The sequence below is a fragment of the Musca autumnalis genome, unplaced genomic scaffold (assembly GCF_047663935.1).
Source record: "Musca autumnalis isolate F117 unplaced genomic scaffold, ASM4766393v1 scaffold_5, whole genome shotgun sequence".
In the NCBI taxonomy this organism is placed as follows: domain Eukaryota; kingdom Metazoa; phylum Arthropoda; class Insecta; order Diptera; family Muscidae; genus Musca; species Musca autumnalis.
In genome coordinates, this window is record NW_027412088.1 from 5,361,051 (window position 1) to 5,381,794 (window position 20,744).

The 20,744-nt window shown below is 34.6% G+C and overlaps 2 protein-coding genes across 3 annotated transcripts; one reads left to right on the top strand and one right to left on the bottom strand.

Annotated features, from left to right (window-relative positions):
* The first annotated feature begins 6,589 nt into the window (after window positions 1–6,589).
* On the top strand, window positions 6,590–9,621 carry Naa35 (N-alpha-acetyltransferase 35). 2 transcript variants are annotated; one of them, XM_073957157.1, is made up of 7 exons: window positions 6,590–6,796; window positions 6,868–7,234; window positions 7,298–7,871; window positions 7,924–8,105; window positions 8,168–8,706; window positions 8,780–9,269; window positions 9,417–9,621. In XM_073957157.1, the coding sequence occupies exons 1-7, from the start codon at window positions 6,786–6,788 to the stop codon at window positions 9,555–9,557; spliced, it is 2,304 nt and encodes a 767-aa protein (XP_073813258.1). In that variant the 5' UTR covers window positions 6,590–6,785; the 3' UTR covers window positions 9,558–9,621. The 2 variants fall into 2 exon arrangements, with proteins under 2 accessions (XP_073813258.1, XP_073813259.1); XM_073957158.1 differs by having other exon boundaries at window positions 6,602–6,800.
* On the bottom strand, window positions 9,571–10,909 carry Zfrp8 (Zinc finger protein RP-8). The gene is made up of 3 exons (XM_073957172.1): window positions 10,680–10,909; window positions 10,433–10,612; window positions 9,571–10,362 (listed from the first exon to the last, which is right to left on the bottom strand). Exons 1-3 carry the CDS (start codon window positions 10,869–10,871, stop codon window positions 9,619–9,621), a joined length of 1,116 nt encoding a protein of 371 aa, XP_073813273.1. The 5' UTR covers window positions 10,872–10,909; the 3' UTR covers window positions 9,571–9,618.
* Window positions 10,910–20,744: the final 9,835 nt, after the last annotated feature.

Sequence of the window (20,744 nt, forward strand, 5' to 3'; positions counted from 1 at the left end):
ATATGAAAATCGTTTACGACTTTTACAACTTTTACCACTTTATAAAGTATGGGAACAGGCCATTCGATAGATAAAAATTGTGCTCAGAACCTGCACAAAATTAGTACTTGCAGTAGTTTTCCCGTTTAGTGCTAAAAATGCGTTCCCATACTCCGAAATCTAGCAAGACTTGCACTTCTCTTTAAACAAAAATAGCGCCGAATAACACCCTCTTCTTCTGTTTTCTGCCATACAAATTTGGCCTAGTAGAAAACTAGCAGCAAGCATGTTCATTGGCATCTAATATTATAGCCGATACGTTGATTTTGATATTTATGCTGGAGTTTTTGCAATTTCCGTCATTTTTCCGTTCCCTAATTTTTTATGAAATTTGTATGGGGAAGCAAGTTTTGACGATTCGCTCTTTTTTCTAACATTACCATTAAAAAGTACGGGAACACAAAAAATATCATTGTAACAAAGTAATTTAATATTTTTTCACATTGTTTACAAATTTTGATACTAAAATTTTTTGTTGCAGCAATTGACCATCTACCTTGTTTATTGTGATACGTGAAAAGTGTTGCAACTTTTGGTACTTTTTTAGACAAAAGCAGGGTTGTATATCATGTGTACTGTGATTTCGATGTTGATTTCGCTGAAATCACGAAATGAGAGGATTTCATTTTTGTATGCGAAATCATGATAAATTTTGCTTGATTTCGCGCGAAATCACGAAACGCCCTCGAAATCACGAAACGACGCCAAATGTAAACTAAGCATTAATCTGCCATTCTTCCTCGGGATTCGCTTCCTAGACACAGTTACTTTATGTTGGGGATTCGCAGAAGATCTTTAGGTGCGCTCTTCCGCGATTGAATTGATCTTCCCCGTGAATCCCAGATTATCGTTAAGCGATTGAAAATTAAAAAAAATGTTTGCAGGGAAAACGATCACAAAGAAGTTTGATAGTTTTATAGTACGTTTATATATTACACTATGCAACACTGAAAATGCAAACAACTTCTAGTATGGATTTTTTGAAAGTACATATTTAGATTACAAAAACCCTTTTTGGGTTTTGTCCTGCCAGATCCAGTTCGGATTTTATGGCCTCATCTAAACCGGGCTAAATCTACACTTTTTTGCATTTATCAGGCCTTTATCTCAGAAAGAAATAGGAATTTTGCCTTTCTGTCTTTAGCAATATTGTAGCCCTAAACTGGTAGAACTTATCTTTTGAAGAAACCACATAAGAAAAACTTCATCTAGGGCATCAAAATTTATAAAATATAGAAAATTTTACATAATTGCTGAAATTCTGGTCAATATCGGCTAAACTATTGGGAATTGAACCAAGTAACCTTTTGCAAAAATCTTCCAAATAAAGTTCTCAACAATTCTTTAGAACATTCTGAAACTCTAAAATGCTTACTTCATGTTGTTTCAGCGGTATTTTGCATCATATCTTTTACAACACGTACAGTATGCAAAGTTCATATTCGTACACCCCTAAAAAATGAATAAAATCGTTATTTATTTCATATTTTATGTGCAAATATGAAATAATTAATAGGAATTACCATAACGAAGAAAGATTTAAAAATAACAAAACAAATTTTTAATTTATTCCGTCATTTAGTTATAGATGTCGCCTTTGTGGGTGGCAAAGTTCATATTCGTACACCTATAAGCGCTATATATTTGGAGTTTTTAAGGATTTTCAAAGCAAAATACCGCAAATTTTTGTTCTTTTCATCTTTTGGAATGCCTCTCACAGTTTTCGACATAAAATGATTTTCGAAACCGTATTCTAAAACTTCAATACATTTAATGTCAAATATAAAACGAAACTTGCGATTTTCACCAAGTAAATACCAAAAATGTGTTTACTTTACCTAAGCCCGGATTTCGTTTCTTTGCATTTCCAAACGCTGACAACACTTATTTTCATATTAAACCTCGAAAATTGTTACAGAAGGACTGCTATTACCTATTTTCGTCCAAAATTCGGGAATAAATTGCAATAGTTAATCATATCTAGCATAGTTTTCTTAAGAATTTCAAATATTCGTCCGACTTTTTATTCATGCAACATTTTTAATAAAATTACCGTTATTTTTACATATTTCTATAGCAGAGGCATTCCAAAAGAAGAAAAGAACAAAAATTTGCGGTATTTTGCTTTGAAAATCCTTAAAAACTCCAAATATAGGTGTACGAATACGAACTTTGCCACCCACAGAGCCGACATCTATAACTAAATGACGGAAAAAATTAAAAATTTGTTTTGTTATTCTTAAATCTTTCTTCGTTATGGTAATTCCTATTAATTATTTCATATTTGCACATATATATTCATTCATATTTGCACATATATAACGATTTTATTCATTTTTTAGGGGTGTACGAATATGAACTTTGCATACTGTATTTCAAACACAGTTCACACCAACATATTATTCTCGCATTTCGGATTTAACTACATTATTGACATTTTTATTAAATCGTCGTTGAAAAATGTACTGAAAACAACGGCTTAGCGGTATTTTACAACAATAACATGTTCTGAAAAGTTGTGTATTACATTCCAGGGAATATTTTTCCAAAAGAAAATACTCAGAAAAAGTTAACGGTTTTGGAGATACGGTGCAAAATGTATAAAAATTGTGGTATTTTTGCATATATTTTGAAATTTTAGGCAATAAATGCAGTTTCTAGAGTTCATTATTTCTCCAAATATTGTATTCTTGCCCTTATCTACAAATTTGCTTCAGAGGTCAGAAGAAGATTCGCATTGGTTTCAGAGATATAGCCCCGAATTTCTTTAAAAACTCAATATTTAATCATGTTTAGATATGGCCATAAAATCCGAGCTGGATCTGACACAACAAAACCCAACTAGGGTATCTTGTCGTTTGGGTCTGTACTTTCAAAAAATCATCTGTTCGAATTGTTTGCACAAGATCACCTTAAAAATGTTGCACAGTGTTATCGGATTTAGTAAACCCACCGGGTTTTCAAATGTCAATTCCATTGGTTATATGTCACACAAATCCTTATAAAGAAGGTTAACCCGGCAAAAAAGCTCTAATGTGTACGGCGTTTAACACCCGTGAAAGTCAGAAAAACCATGGTGCCCTGCAAACATTTTTTTAAATTTTCAATCGCTTAACGCTAATCTGAGATTCGCGGAGAAGATCAATTCAATCGCGGAAGAGCGCGCCTAAAGATCTTCTACGAATCCTCAACATAAAGTAACAGTGTCTAGTCCCGGGCCACACTAGAGTAATTTCACTGAAATTTTGACATGAAATAATGCGTCTCTAGATCGAGTTCCATAGTAGAGTAAAATCATGAAATTGCTGTAGTGGGGAATTCGACCTAAGAACACCTAATTTCATGAAATTTTTTAATGAAATTCACTCTAGTAAAGTGTTATTTCCTAGAAATTGGTTTCTTAGCGTCGCGAAGGCTGGGCAATGACAGAGATAGTGTTCCAACGTTTCGTCGTCCTCTCCGCATACTCTGCATTCGCTGCTTTCTGCACAAAAGTAAAAAAGAATAGAATTATTCTTTGGGTTTTTCTTTCATTTGTTGTGTGTGAGTTTTTTACCCCCTTTTGTTTTCTTTTTATAATTTTTAATTATTTCTTATGTTGTTGGTGGTTAGTTATACTGCTTCATTCACTTTGTTGTCTTTCTACTTATAACATTATGCATGACATTTATATCAAAGTTATGTCGAAAGTGTATATGAGAATTATATACAACCAAATCAAAAATGTCAGTGACAATCTTCTGTTGCTCTTCCAGAAGAAATTTCTGGTATTCTCTAGGGCGATCATTTTAAAAATCTAAGAAAAAAATGTAAACAATCGTCCAATGATCGCCGTTGGAAATCACAGAAGATTAATCTGAGCGAACAATCTTCCACAATTTTGAGAAATGTTTGCAGGGTAGCGAGCGGTGAATTGTATGTAATGTGTATCGAATACACGGTGAATCCCAGAACATGCCCGTATATGTTTGAAGTGGGCAGGACAGTAAAATCAGAATTACTGGTTAGTAGGTCACTTTGAAGTGACTTGTATTTTTATGCATTTACAGATCAAGAAATGTTTAAGACCGCAATAAAACGAAGAGTTAATTTTGCTTATGAATATTGAGCTTTGATCCACGTTACCATCATTTGAGTTTTTATAATCACATATTCAATTCACGCGCACAGTAAATGAAATTTCTCATAGCGGAGAGTATGAAAAGTTCGAAAATCCAAGCTTATACGCCATTTTTAGCATTCTGATTATTAGTGATGCTGAGTTTAAATCCATAATATTACCACAGAACAAAGTAGGTTATAGGAATACTATACACTGTTTGGCCTCGTAGAAAAATAGTGTTAAGGGCATTGGTATAATTCTTATATAACAGTACCACAGTTTAGTTCTTTTGAAGCTTCAGCTAACGTTTTTCCTTTTAATAATAAGGATAGAGTAGCATGGAGCAACTTCGCCACTGTTGCGCCTTCGCCAGCGCCGATTTAATTGATGCTACATGAAGATCGTCCAAGGGAAAGTTATGGGTTAATCGAAGTTATACAACTTTCTCTTTAGTGATCTTTATGTAGCTTCAATAAAATCGGCGCTGGCGAAAGCACAACAGTGACGTAGCTGTCCCATGTTATCTTACATAGAACCCTTATGTAAATGCCTTATGAAGATTTTTCCCAATAAGGCGGAATTTACCTTGTGTAAATTGAAGGCTGATTGAATGCTTTGCTACACACTTATCAAGCACATACGTACAGGCGTGGTTCATCGGTTGACAAACGATTTTGATAGTGTATGGGCCGCTTTAAGCAAATACGATTTTTTATCCTCTTTTCTCTGCTTCTGGTCGATAGATACTAATGCCCGTAATTCCAACGCCTAGGTAACCGGGTAGGTAGCTATCTATTAGTTATCTTTACCTACGCGTTTGGTAATTTCTAGGTGCCATTTACCGAGGGGTGTAATTTTTGAAATCATGTGGCAACATTGGTGATTTTCATTCATGATTTTGCAAAATCATTGCCACATAAAAGTGTTTTACATCTGTTAACACATTGGCAACGATCAACCAGGTAAAATTCTTGGTGTAAGTAACACGACCGTTTTTGGCCCGGTAACGTTACCTATGAGTTGAAATTATAAAATTTTGCTTACACGAGAGATATCTATGAACTCATAGATAACTACGCGTAGAAATTACGGGCATAAACCGTTCAAAATTAAAAAAAATATATAATAGTGTACGATATACATATGTATGTATGTCAGTAAACAACTGACTGATTTTCTAAAGGCCTGGGTACATAAGCAGCCTCGTTGCTTGGCTTCCTTGCTACATTTTTGACATAATAAAAAATACAACAAGAATTGTCGTGGTTCTGACATGATCGACTTCGCAAACTTGATTACAGCTTGACTGACATCCGAAACGTCAGTCGTTTTGCAAATGACTAATGGGTACTTTACACGATATTTATATTACATATGGGTTGTCACTTTTTATATACAAAATGTATACACAAAGTGACAACCCATATGTAAAATACATATCGTGTAAAGTACCCATAAGTATTGTGTCTCATAACGCCGTTATTCTTAACTACTCATGGCACAATTACCCAGGTAGTGGCATCGTAAAATCGTGAATATGTTATGTCAAAACTTTATGTTGTTGGGGAAATTAAAACAAAAATAATTTTTTATAAAGGGATTTGACTTTTCATATTCGATCAGCTGGTGTGATACCACTACCTGGTAGTTCTGCCATGTAACTACTGCAAAGTTATGTATTTCAAAACGCCACAGTTGCGATATCGCAATCAGGTAAAGACATAACAGTACGTTTATATATAACCGGATTTAACAAACCCACTGGGTTTCGAATGTCAATTCCATTGCTTAGGCCGATAATCGACATAATTGCAATACTGTACATACATATAAGGTTTGTCCTTGTACTTTCTCAGTAAATATTACTCAGTAACTTCTTTTTAGAGAGTGCAGCATTTTATACTCTTTCAAAGGAAAAAATTAAAAAAGTAAAAAGACAACATTCAGTAAAAATGTTCAATTTGATTAATATTTACGATTATGATATTTGAATATTTTAAACTTTTGACAACTGCCTAAAGCTACAAAATGTTACTGAACAAAATTCCTTCAGTAAAAATTATAAGTTCTCAGTAATAAAAATTTCAAAACAAGTTTCTCAATTCATTCTCTTTTACTGAACATTTGTGTAAAAAACAACATTCAGTAATAATTTGTAATAATTGTAATAATTATAATTATCGAGTACGCAGACACACTTATAAATAGGAGATCCAAATGTCAAAAATTTCAATTTAGCCTGAGTTTTAATTTGAAGTATACGCAATGGAATTGACATTTGGAACCCAGTGGGTTTATTAAATCCATTTATATATACTTTTAAATCCGGTTATAGTTAAACGCACTATAAATCCAGTGCAGTTCGGCCGTTGTAAAACATTGCAACTTTAAATCACGCTACGTTTTCACTAATTATGTACTAACAGAAAACTGTCAACCATATGTTTTGCTTGACATCTTAAATGTCAAATGAAAATTATAAGTGAAAAATCTAAAATTATATACAATACCACAATACCCCTAAATGTAATGAAATAGAAAGACATTTATTCAATTTGTTGCAAATATATTAAGTATTCGACCACGTCCTGAATAGTCGCTACATTTTTATACATTTTTCATAAAATAATTCGAGTGTGTTTCAATGAATCCCATGTAGGTAGCCGTAATTGTACATGCAAAATGAGGAACAATGTTAATTTTTCTCTTTTTTTTATCATTTTTAGTGTGAATGAACCTGGTTTTCAGGCGGCATCTGCAATGACAGCTGCTATGGCATCTATAGATTCCATTGACTCTGAAACATCTGATGCCGCTGGCCAGGAATGTGTTTTTTTAGATCCTGAAGTTCAGCGCATAATGCGTTCCAATAATGAAGATACAAGTGAGTACCCAAAATATGGTTGGGTAGATATTACACAAGACTTCAAATCTGCATGCTCCGAGTTGAACTTGGGCGAATTGGCGCAAGATATGCTGTTCGGTTTGTTTGAAGCAATGTCAGCCATAGAAATGATGGATCCCAAAATGGATGTTGGCATGGGGTACAATAAAAATGATACATCTCCACACACCTTCGAGTCAGCTGTTGATGTAAGCATTCGGTGAATGTAATCGTTTTAAATGGCATCTTTAATGATTGCTCTTTATATCTAGGCTGGAGTATTGAAACTTAACAACTTAACTAACGAGGAGTTAATTGGCGTTTTCGATGCTTTATTCTCCTGTATTGTTTCCTGGTTGGAGGGAAATTCAATGGACCAGGTTCTGTTTACATGCTTGTATTTGCATGCGCCCGCCAAGATTGAAGACAAATCTTTGAAAGCATTTGTCCATGCTGTTCGCCAGCTGATTAATATTGTAAAGAACATCATCATATCAAGTAGCGTCAACGAGGAGGAAGATTTTCAGCTATATGGAAATTCCTCCTTATTAGCTCCAGAAGATGGGTCACAGATCGCCTCCATACCCACAATGTTAAAAGAAGCTGAAGACGAGCTGGTAAGGCAGAGCAAATGTTCTAATCAACCGGAGGATTTGATGGCTGTGGTACATCGTTTGCGTTTCATGAGACATTTCTATCAGGCCATACATAGCTTTGACCATGCCATGGGTTCAGTGGTTGATGAGCCCATCATAAATGATATCTATAAACATTTAAATGCTTCCCTAGAGCTGACTCCTCAAATCAAGAAAACAATTGAAAAAGGAACGCAACCAATAGCGGGATGTAAGTATTGGCTGACATCAAATTCAATGTGATTCATTTTTTCTTCATACAGCGGATTGTCCAAATCCACTCGGCTTTTCACCGCGCGTCCATGACAGAAGTCAGCCACCGACTTTTCCACGTAGTGTCAAGATGAGAGATCGTGCATCCAGTATAACATTTTTAGAAGAACTGGTACATCGTCTAAAATATGCATGTAAAATTATACGTATGCGGGACTACTATTCAAGTTTGGTAATTTGACATGTTTTTGAAAAAAGCAACCACCAAGTACTTATCGTTGTTCCCATTTACAGAACTTCTTCATTGATTTTAGTCGCAAATCGGGCCAGTGTATTTTGTCCCGAAGTGTTCTTCAAGGATTGTTCTTAACCTGCAAACGTTTAGTGTTTGGTACCATTGCATTTAAGGATTTTTTGTGGGATTCTGTGAGAGCTTTCAATTCACCGCCAATTCTAAATCCCAAAAATCCATTGGCCGCAGATCGGGAAATACAAATGAACCTTAATTCATTCTTCCGCTATTGTGTTAGTACATTTACTCAGTTTTTGAGAATTTGTGGTTTCAATAGTGCTCGCCAACGTGATAAGTTAGGCAGATTTATAGAGAGCTTCGATCTCATACAAGTGGAAGCTGCCAGGCTTGATTCGTATCTTAGCATGTTGGCAAATGAAAAGTTAGCCGAAGGAAATGAAGTTGCTGCAACAACCCTGAAGTATAGTACACAGTTTGCCACATGGGTATTGTACAACTGCTTCAGAGCAATGATGTTATATTTAATGTCAGGATTTGAACTGGAATTGTATTCAGTTCATGAATTTCTATACATCTATTGGTATGACAAGTGCATGCCATTTTAAATGTATTCTTTATTAATTTGTTTGTTGACTTTTTCCTTTGCTGTTTAGGTATCCGTATGAGCTGTTGATTGGTTTCATCGTTTCTGCTTTAACGCGCACGGAAAATAATCTTTTGGCCCAAGAGGAATATGAACGTGAACAACAGATGAAAAGTCAACCTGGAAGTTCTGCCAAGAATCGCAATAAACCAAAGCCCAAGAAGAACAAAAAACAACAAAAGCCCTACCGTCAGGAGATTTTCTATTACCACGCCATATTAAGTATGTGTGGAGGGTTTTATAAGGCCATGGGCGCGTTGACCAAGGATGGACGAATACGTCAACCAATGCCTAAGTTTGATAATGAAGAGATTCGTTTTAATCGCCGTTTTGCTCCATTTGCCAATTTGACTTCTCCCCCTCCCGTGTCATACGAAGAGTTCAAGAACATACGTGAACATATGATGCGACCCCCCTCGTCAGAGATTTATGCCATTGCGGCTAAACATTTTGATCAAGCACGCAATGCCCTAGAATCTATACAGAATCCTGAGCAAGAAGTATGTACCACACATCGGTTTTATGATAAATTATTATTTTTGTCTTTTTCTTTATTTTTAAGTTTTTGCCTTTTTAGGGGCGAAGGCCATTATTTGTGAGATTTAATTTATTTAATTAAAATTTTGTCTTTCTTTGCTTTCCTTTAGATTCTTGACATGCTGCAGGTGGCCAAAGTTAATTATGTTGTTATGAATGTACTAGCTAAAGGTCATCAAAAGGACACCAAACACCAACCAGAGTTTGATTTCTCTAAACATCGTCATTTTCCCATAATCAAATTGAACTAGGCAAAACACAGAATTTGAATCCAAGGACCTTTATTTTGTATAATAAACATGTGAACACAGACTATGAGCTCTTGTCGTTTTCTACTACTATATCTTGTTTTATGACAATTTCTTCTGTATAGCCTTTGCCATCAGGTAAGGGACAACTTTTGGGACATGTGTAAATTGCTAAAACGCCCCAATCCAAGTTGGAATCCTGTAGATGGTTAAGCATTTGTGGCATTATTTGAAATTCATATTCTCGCGGAGAACCGCAAATGTCACAGGCCGGAATATTGTCGAGAAATACTTGGATTTTGTCTTTGCTTGCAATCCACAATGGCGTACCCTTGCGCATATAGCGTATTACCTGTCTGGGAGCTTTACTACACTCCTTGCGGAATTTGCGAAAATCCTTATCATCCACCTCCTCACAACCGCTAGTGTATTTTTCCAGTTCAGATTCGGGAAGGCTTTGAAATTGACCTGCTTTTCCAGAGCTAATAAGTTTGTCCAATTCCTTCAATTGTTCCTCTTCATTTACTTCAGTTTTATTAGTGTCTTCTTCTGCATCGTCTTCACTTTCATCGTCGGCGTTCATGCAAATTTCCCATTCTGGAAACACAATCTCCCTGACGATTTCATCGGCAGCCAATTTGCTATCGCATCCAGTATTATCAGCAGAACATACAATTTTGTGATATTTCCAATGCAGACGTTGATGTTCAAGCCCACAATAATTTATTTTTCTACATCGACTGCACTGTAGTGTACCAAGACATCCACATGTTGCACATAGTTTGGACTTGGGAGGAAGTACTTCGGGCTATAGGTAAAGTTGAGAACATTGAATTGCAAAGGAATTACGTGAAAATACATATTTATGAAAAACTTACTACTGCTACTCCATCCTCCGGTGGTATCTCTGAATAAAAACTGTTACGCAGAGGCAGTTGACTGCGCAATGCAGTGACACACTGACTGTTGTCGTTGGCTACATAGCAAGATTCAGTTCGACAAACGAAAACAAAAATTGTTCGATGGAAATTGTGATCATCCTCAAAGGGCGAATAAACCTATTGTGGAAAATAAAAGTACAATTTTAGTAAATATGTTTAAATTTTTTGATACCACTTGTAGCACCTGACAGAGGAAACTTTTTGGTTTTCCACATTTTTTGCAACGAAGTGATTCCGTTGCAGGCAACTCGCCCAGATGTAACCAAGCAGGTTTGCCGCCGATTTTACTCGGAAAATTAGCATTGGTCAACCATTTTGGTTCACATTCCTCTGCAAAACCCAAATCAATTTCCGACATCGTGTTGTGCTTTACCATGATGGTATGTTTATTTTGAAGTCTCTTCGCCAGATGTGAAAGCGAGTCGATTATTAGTCGGCGACGCGCCGCCGCTTATCTTTTTTAGAAGTTTAGCCGCCGGCGATTACATTAGCTCAAATCTGCTAAATATCGCAGCTTTAAACTCGAACGGAAAAGCGGGAAAAGTGCGCGCCGACGTTTTTAATCAATCCCAGCAAAAAGTTTGCATCCGCGAATGCAGTTGAATCATTACAAGTGTACGGTACATTTGCCGTTGGAGTACATCTTTTCCTATGAATTCCCTTATGAATTTTACAAGAGAGCGCGCAGCTAGGATGCACTCAATTTTGCTGCCACAGCACACAGCTGGGATGCACTCCATTTTCGATCCAAATCACGGCTTAAGATGCAGTGCTTTGGATTGAATTTATATGCATTCTTCGGTTTGCATTTTTAATCAGTCTAAAGATGCAATTAAAATGCAAGCCATTGCGAAATATCTCAAAATAAATAAAATGCATTTATTATTTGTGCAAAACAAGAACACAAAGAACTTTATTATAGCTCTGTTCCAGAACTAAAAAGTTTTTACCACTTTTACACATTTTGCGTTCCCGTACACAAAATTTATATGAAAATCGTTTACGACTTTTACCACTTTATAAAGTACGGGAACAGGCCATATATAAACACAAATTAAAAAAGTTTCCATTAAATTCAATCAACACATTTGAGCTTACTTCCTTCTCATGGCCCAATTACAGGTCCTCCACGAATTCAAAGAAAAACAAAGATTTTAAATGTCAAAATTCATAAACAGAACAAACACAACAAATGTTGGCATTTTAAGTGTACAACATTAATTTATTTGTTTGTTTTCTTTTTTTCGAGATACATCTACCTGTTTCTATGCAATTCGACATTTCAATACCTCCATGGTACAAATACACAGGTAGCCGCATCGGCAATTGTTGGTAACATAAGATGTCAAAATTTGACATCAATTCAATGCAATTGACACATTATGTTACCATCAGCTGGCTTGATAATGCTACCTGTATTATTGTACCATGAATACCTCATAGCATGGCAAAACTACCAGGTAGTGGTATCACACCAGCTGATCGAATATTAAAACTCAAATCCCTTTATAAAAAAATTATTTTTGTTGTAATTTCCCCAACAACAAAGAAAGTTTTGACATTATATATTCACAATTTTACGATGCCACTACCTGGGTAATTGTGCCATGCCTCATAGCCAGGCATATTCATATAAGAAGTGTGTCTTTTTACTTACTAAAGCTCTGTTCCTTTACGTGCAAGAATCTTCAATTTTTACCACTTTTTACTCGAAAAGCGTTCCTTTACTTCAGACACCATACAATTCATATGGGGGCAGTTTACAACTTTTGCTACTTTTGCCAGTTTTACCACTTTCAAAAGTAAAGGAACACACCTTTATACAACTGTCAAAATCTGCAACATTAGTAATAATTATTATAGCTCATTTAGACTAGCCATAAATCCTCGACTGGATTTAATAAATCCAGTACAAATCTCATTGCATTTAGATATACATTTTGGAGGATTTAAATGGCAGTCAGCTGATTTTTGTTCATAGCACAATTACCAAGGTAGATGCATCACCCCATCTGATCGAATTTGAAACGTAAAAAAAAAATTTTTGTAAATTGAATTCGTCTCAAAAAACATACGTCAAATTAAAAATTTATTGTTTAATACTGAAAGTGGTCACACATTATGCTACTAATGCTTAGTAAAGAGCAAATAAAGAATTATTTTATCACAGTTTGCCCATCTAAAATAAATAAATGAATTATTTTATCGTTTAGCCATCGTAAATATTAGTCTTGGTTGATTAAAATCAACTTTGTACATCAAAACAAATTTAATTTTTCCACCTTGTTTACAAATTTTTACATTTTAAATTATTTTTAGTGTAGCAATTCACCGATGCATCTACCTTGTTTCTTGTGCCAGCTTGCAACTTTTTGTATTTTCTAGCAACATGTTGCAAAAAACAGAGTTGTATACGAGGATTTATGCCAGATTTAAAACAAATCCACTCAATACGAGGATTTATTTTTGTATGGGAAATCTGGTAGATTTTTGCTGGATTTAGCAAATAAAACCTGATAATGTGCTAAATCCGGCTAATGATGTCATATCTAAATGGCATATTACTAATTATCACGTAAAAAGACACAGCTAATGGGTACTTTACACGATATGTATTTTACATATGAGTTGTCACTTTGCGTATACATTTTGTATTGGAGAAGTGACAACTCATATGCAAAAAACATATCGTGTAAAGTACCCATAAGGTAAATGCATGAATTACAACAACTAACAAATTTACAAAAACAACATTGTTGTTATTGAAAATTAATTCTCAAAGATAAGTATTGAATAATAGGGTCGTTCCAAAAATTTGTTCAGGAAAAACATAAATACATTTTGAAATCCTCTAAAATAGAGCAAATTTGAATGAAAATGTAAATATAAAGCATACAGAACAGTCGTAGGTCATTGTTATTACACGTTCACGGCGAAAAGAAGAATTTTATGGCAGCAAATTTCGAAGTTTCAAATTTCATGAGAAGACCCTATTACATTTTGAAAACTAAATTTACAAAAAAAGTAAGAACGTTTTCACACGATAAGGTTTGCCTGCTCAAAAATGCGTTGTCCTTTTTGATTGTCATTCGTAAATTGTGTCAGTGTTGAAACAAAATGTGGAAGTAAGTGAACGAAAACGTACATAAAGTACCATACATACAACACTAGCATGTAAGATATTATCTACCTGTTTCATCATATTTTTTACAAATAAAGGTGTTCTATAAAACATGAATTCTATGTACCTGTTAATAACAAAGGTATTTCCCTATTTATTTATTTAACGTTATAGTAACAAAGCACATTTTGCCATCTAGTTACACAAAACAACAGAAATTATACTACTCTGAGATCAAAAAACTTAATAATATAATAAAAAATAAAATTTAGAAATATGCTACTAATAAATTGAATTGAAAATAATGAAACTTAATAGTAAAATAAATAATAAAATTATCTATATATATAAAAGAGCTTAGTGATGACTGAGTGAGTGAGTGACATGTATATCATCGCCCAGACGAAACCGCTGAAGCTAGAAAGCTGAAATTTTGACTGTGGGTTGCTGTCGGTGTGTAGGGGTGAGATAAGGCTGGGTTTTTGGAAATTCGACCTAGAAGGGTACGAAAAGTACTAAAAGGTACAAAATATGGTACCCTTTGTATTTGGCAAACGGGAAGAGCTAGAATTCTGAAATTTGGAATGAGGGTAACTGATGGAGAGTTAGAAAGATGTACCAAAGGGTTTTGGGAAATTCGACCTCTAAGTGTACGAAAAGTACTAAATTTAGTACCAATTGTATATTTTGAACGGGTTTAGCTAGAAACTTGGAATTTGGTATGGAAATGAAGGTTGGGAAGTGGTGCTTCTAAAAGGAAATGGTTTGGAAAATTACCAATCATGTGTACGAAAAGTACTAAATGGTACTAAATTTAGTACAATTTAGATTTGGGTGAACGTAAAGAGCTGGAAACCTGAAATTTGGAATTAAGATTACTGTTGTAGTGTAGGATTGAGATATGAGGGTAGTTTTGGAAATTCGTGCTTATGTGTACGAAAAGTACTAAATAGTACTAAATTTGGTACAATAGGGATTTGGGTGAACGGATAGAGCTGGAATCCTGATATTTGGAATTGAGAATTGTAGGATTGAAGAACTTTTGGAAATTCGTACTTATGTGTATGAAAAGTACTAAATGGTACTAAATTTGATACAATTGGGATTTGGGTGAACGGATAATAGCTGGAATCTCGAAATTTGGAATTGAGATTACTGGTGGGGTGTAGGATTGAGGTAGTTTTGAAAATTCGTACTTATGGGTACGAAAAGTACTAAATGGTACTAAATTTAGTACAATTTGGATTTGAATGAACGAATAGAGCTGGAAACCTGAAATTTGGAATTAAGATTACTGTTGAAATGTAGGATTGAGATATGAGGGTGGTTTTGGAAATTAGTACTTACGTGTACGGAAAGTACTAAATGGAACTAAATTTTGTATAATGGGGAAACCTGAAATTTGGAATTAAGATTACTGTGAAGTGTAGGACTGAGATATGAGGGTGGTTTTGGAAATTCGTACTTATGTGTTCGAAAAGTACTAAATTTGGTACAATAGGGATTCGAGTGAACGGACAGAGCTGGAATCTTGAAATTTGAAATTGAGATTACTGTTGGAGCATAGGATTGGGGGAATTTTGGAAATTCGTATTTATGTGTACGAAAAGTACTAAATGGTACTAAATTTATTATTTGGGTGTACGGATAGAACTGGAATCCTGAATTTTAAGTATTTTAATTTTATTTATTTTAATTTAAAGTATGAATTTTAGTAAACGGAAAGAGTTAGAATTTGCAACCCGTTCGCGGTAGGCTATAGAGGTAGAATTTGGATTTGGGTGACGGATAGTGTTTGAGTCCTGAAATTTGAAATTAGGATTACTATTGGAGTGTAGGAATGAGGTAGTAAGGGTACGAAAAGTACTAAGTGGTACTAACTGTGGTACAATTTGGATTTGGGGGAACGGATAGAGTGAAGGATTAAGGTTGTTTTGGAAAAACGAATTGTGCAGAATTTGGTACAATTTGTTTTTGTGCATAGGGGTTTTTGGAAATTCGTCGTAGAAAGGTACGAAAAGTGCTAAAGTGTACTAAATATGGAATCCATTGTATTAGGCAAACACGAAGAGTTGGAATTCTGAAATTTTGAACGAGTGGTCATTGATGGAGAGTTTGGAAGATGTACCAAATGGTATTTAGAAACTCGATCTATAAGTGTACGAAAAGTACTAAAAGTCTCTAAATTTGGTACCAATTGCATATTTTAATGAATAAAGCAAGAATCTTCAAATTTGGTATGGGAATCAAGGTTGGAAATGGCGTTGAAATAAGGAAATGGTTTTGGAAGTTCGTATTTATGATTACGAGCAGTACTAACTTTTGGATTTGGGTGAACGGATAGAGCTGGAATCCTAAAGTTTTGAATTAAGATTACTGTAGGGGTGTAGGCTTGAGATAGTTTTGGAAATTCGTACCGTTGGGTACGAAAAGTACTAAATGGTACTAAATTTGGTATAATTTGGATTTGGATTAACGATAGAGCTGGAATTCTGAAATTTGGAACTAAGATTACTGCCGGACAGTAGAATTGAGGTAGTTTTGGAAATTCCTACTTATGGCACTAAAGCACTAAATTTGGTACAATTTGAATTTTAGTAAAAAGATAGTGTTGGAATTAGGAATTAAGATTACTGTTGGAGTGTAGTATTGAGGAAATTTTGAAAAGTCGTACGTATGGGTACGAGAAGTACTAAATGGTACTAAATATGGTACAATATGGATTTGGGTGAACGGGTAGAGCTGGAATCCTGAAATTTTTGTTTGGGAAAGAAATGGTACTAAATTTGATACAATTTGGATTCGGGTGAATTAATAGAGCTGGAATCTTGAAATTTGGAATTACGATTACAGTCGAAGAGTAGGATTCAGGTTGTTTTGAAAAAGCAAACTTATGGTTACGAAAAGCACTAAATGGTACTAAATTTAGTACAATTTGTATGTAGGTGAACGGATAGCGGTGGAATCCTGCAATTTGAAAGTATGATTATTGTAGCCCTGTTGCGTTGAGGAAGTTTTGAAAATTGGTACGAAAATTCTAAATTGTTCTAAATTTAGTACAATTTTAATTAGGTTTAACGGATAGAGTTTGAATCCTGAAATTTGGAAGTAAGATTACTACAAAAGTGAAGGATTGAGGTAGTTTTGGAAAAACTTACTCTTCGTACCCAGATTCGACTTGATACTAAGTTTGGTACAATTTGGAATTGGACGAACGGATACAGCTGGAATCTTGAGATTTGGAATTACTGTAATTATTATGGAATTTACTGCAATTATTTTGTATTAATGTCCGTGTATGGCTGAGATATGTCGTCGAAATACGTACCATAAGTATACGAAAATTACTTAATGGTACTCAATTTGTTTTTGGGTGTAGGGACAGTGCTGGAATTTTTATTTTTTGGAGTTAGGTGTGCAACGTTGATCTCGCTGTTAATGTGTAAGGGTGAGATACGGCTGATCTTTTTGAAAATCGAACTTAAGGGGTACGTACAGTACTAAGATATAAATAAATATTGATTAAAATTGGTATTAGTGCGACCAAATTTTCAGTGTTTGTCATTTCCATATTATATATTGTTTATTTGTTTTTTTTTATATCCTTTCCGCATACGAAGTAGCGGGCATTTTGCTAGTAAAATATAATAAGAGTAAATTGCATTGAAAATTATGAAATATTAGCAAAAATAAAAAGGGGATATAATCCCAGTATTTCACTTAAACTACTCACAATATTCATTAATGAAAATTGAAACAATTCAGACTTATACGATTTCCCTAACATTACAACGCAATAAAAATGTTAACTTTAAAATCCCAGTTTTGCAACGTAAAGAAAAATATAAAAACACAGTTAAATTAGAATTTCATTAGCTCGAACATAAGCAACAAACTTCCTCTTAAAAGTACAGGAAGAAAAACTAAACGTTTTAAGCTCAGGCGGTAGGACATTAAATACACGCGCAATTCTTACAAAAAAAGTCTTTTCCAAAATCGGTGTCATCCTTGGAATCACAAATTGTAAGTTTCTGACCGATCTACCAACAGAGAATAAATTCACAACAGTCTTAGGCACTTGCAATTTAAACATTTTATAAAAGAAACAAAGATTCCTAACATTTACAAAATTTTTAAAACTACAACCAAGAAATTCTCCTACAAAGGACGAAACATGCTGACGCCAACCTAAAGAGTAAACATAACGTATAACTCTATTGAACAGCAACCGCAATCTACGCAACACATAACCACAACTACCACTATACACTTCGAGGCCATACAGAAAAATAGGCATTATAAGTGCATGAACCACACGAGTTTTTATATTTCGAGGCAAGACGATGTCCAACGAGTACAACTTTCGCAGAGCAAAGTTAACTTTAGACGAAACTAAACTTACATGAGCCTCAAATGTTAATTTATTGTCCAACATAATTCCCAAGCAATTTAACTTGCTTACAACATCTATAGCTTTATTATAGATGGAAACTGAAAAAAAAAATCTTTCTTGAAAAATTTACGCTGGTAACGCAGGTATCATCTTACCTTCAGGTGGTAAGAATTATTACATTATTTTTTACATGGCATGCGCGCATGAGGCAACAATTTTAACAAAGCATACATTTTACCCAATTTTATGGGATTCACAAGAATTACTTTTTTAATTTTCAAATACAATACACACATAAACCTTTTTGGTACATTTATGTAAAACCGTACTTCTTTTTGTTCAAAAAGTACGCTTGTATACAATGACTTCAAAAACGCAACACTAGAGCTGTGTTCCAGAACTAAAAAGTTTTTACAATTTTTACGACTTTTACACATTTTACTCGAAAAAGCTTTCCCGTACACAAAAAAGTTGTAAAATGTTCACTTCTCTTTAAACAAAAATGGCGCTGAATGTCGCTCTCTTTAAAAACTTTTTACACGACAAATTTGGGCGAGTAAAAAAATAGTAACATGGTTGCCGGCGTCTGATTGGCTGATACGCCGACTTTGACATTTGTTCCAGTTTTTTTGACGTATTTTCCATTTTTCCGTTCCCGAACTATTTCAAAAAACTTGTGTGTGAGAACAAATTGTTTGCACTTTTCTCTTTTACGAGTTTTACCATTAAAAAGTACGGGAACGAAGCTTAGATGTGAAAATTACGAATGAGAGTCAAAACGGAAACCACGTTTTTGAGCAGTCAAACCTTATCGTGTGAAAACGTTCTAAGAATACAGCCATGGTACAATAAGAAAGGTAGATGCATCGGCGAATTGCTACAACAAAGCAACTTTTTTTGTAATGTTAACTGTCAACATTTTCGCCAAACGGTCTCTTGTTGTCTCTTTTTATCGCTTGTGTTTGTCTATAAAGCATGGTACAATAAGAAAGGTAGATGCCTCAGCCCAGCTGATCGAATCTAAAACGTCAAAAAAACTAGGAATTCGCCGTGAAAAATCAAAACAAAAAACCATATGATTCGGTAAGAAAGAGATAGCATGTCTACACTTTATAGACAAACACAAGCGATAAAAAGAGACAACAAGAGACCATTTGGCGAAAATTTTGACAGTTTACATTACAAAAAAAGTTGCTTTGTTGTAGCAATTCGCCGATGCATCTACCATGCTATAAAGTGTAGACTTGCTATCTCTTACTTACCGAATCATATGGTTTTTTGTTTGATTTTTCATGGCGAATTCATAGTTTTTTGACGTTGTAGATTCGATCAGCTGGGCTGAGGCATCTACCTTTCTAATTGTACCATGAATGCAGCTGATTGTCACTTCTACCTTATACATGGTACAATTACTTAGGTAGAAACATCGGCGAATTGCTACAACAAAGCAACTTTTTTTGTAATGTAAACTGTCAAAATTTTCGCCAAATGGTTTCTTGTTGTCTCTTTTTATCGCTTGTGTTTGTACAGTGAAGTGAACACATGCTATATCTTACTTACCGAATCATATCGTTTTTGTTTTGATTTTTCACGGCGAATTTCTAGTTTTTTGACGTTTTAGATTCGATCAGCTGGGCTGAGGCATCTACCTAAGTAATTGTACCATGACCTTGTATAAATATGCCTTGCTCACAGCGAATTCAAATGACAAATATGAATTTTGACGGCTCAAATCGAAATCATCTGATTTTGCCGGAGGACCATGGTACAATTACAAAGGTAGATGCATGGTACAATTAAAAAGGTAGATGCCTCAGCCCAGCTGATCGAATCTAAAACGTCAAAAAACTAGGAATTCGCCATGAAAAATCAAAACAAAAAACCATATGATTCGGTAGGTAAGAGATAGCATGTCTACAGTTTATAGACAAACACAAGCGATAAAAAAGAGACAACAAGAGATCATTTGGCGAAAAATTTGACAGTTTACATTACAAAAAAAGTTGCTTTGTTGTAGCAATTCGCCGATACATCTACCTTTCTTATTGTACCATGGGTAGATGCATCGGCGAATTGCTACTTTTTTTTGTAATGTAAACTGTCAAAATTTTCGCCAAATGGTCTCTTGTTGTCTCTTTTTATCGCTTGTGTTTGTCTATAAAGTGCAGACATGCTATCTCTTACTTACCGAATCATATGGTTTTTTGTTTTGATTTTTCATGGCGAATTCCTAGTTTTTTTGACGTTTTAGATTCGATCAGCTGGGCTGAGGCATCTACCTAAGTAATTGTACCATGATGCGAAATAATTGGGCCATGACCGAGGCGAATTGTTTTGTTTTTCGCCTTGTTTACAAATTTTGACATTACCATGGTACAATTACTTAGGTAGATGCCTCAGCCCAGCTGATCGAATCTAAAACGTAAAAAAACTAGGTATTCGCTATGAAAAATCAAAACAAACACCATATGATTCGGTAAGTAAGAGATAGCATGTGTTCACTTCACTGTACAAACACAAGTGATAAAAAGAGACAACAAGAAACCATTCGGCGAAAATTTTGACAGTTTACATTACAAAAAATGTTGCTTTGTTGTAGCAATTCGCCGATGTTTCTACCTAAGTAATTGTACCATGGACATTACAAAAAAGTTGCTTTGTTGTACAATTCGCAAATGCATCTACCTTGGTAATTGTGTCATGCGCCAAACTGTTTTTATGTTATTGACAACATT

Coding starts and splice junctions, on each gene's coding strand:
- Naa35 (XM_073957157.1), top strand. Junction 8,106..8,167: donor GGGACTACTATTCAAGTTTG/GTAATTTGACAT, acceptor TCCCATTTACAG/AACTTCTTCATTGATTTTAG. Junction 8,707..8,779: donor GAATTTCTATACATCTATTG/GTATGACAAGTG, acceptor TTTGCTGTTTAG/GTATCCGTATGAGCTGTTGA.
- Zfrp8 (XM_073957172.1), bottom strand. CDS start 10,871: ATGGTAAAGCACAACACGATGTCGGAAATTGATTTGGGTTTTGCAGAG. Junction 10,613..10,679: donor CAAAAAGTTTCCTCTGTCAG/GTGCTACAAGTG, acceptor TTTCCACAATAG/GTTTATTCGCCCTTTGAGGA. Junction 10,363..10,432: donor CGGAGGATGGAGTAGCAGTA/GTAAGTTTTTCA, acceptor CTTTACCTATAG/CCCGAAGTACTTCCTCCCAA.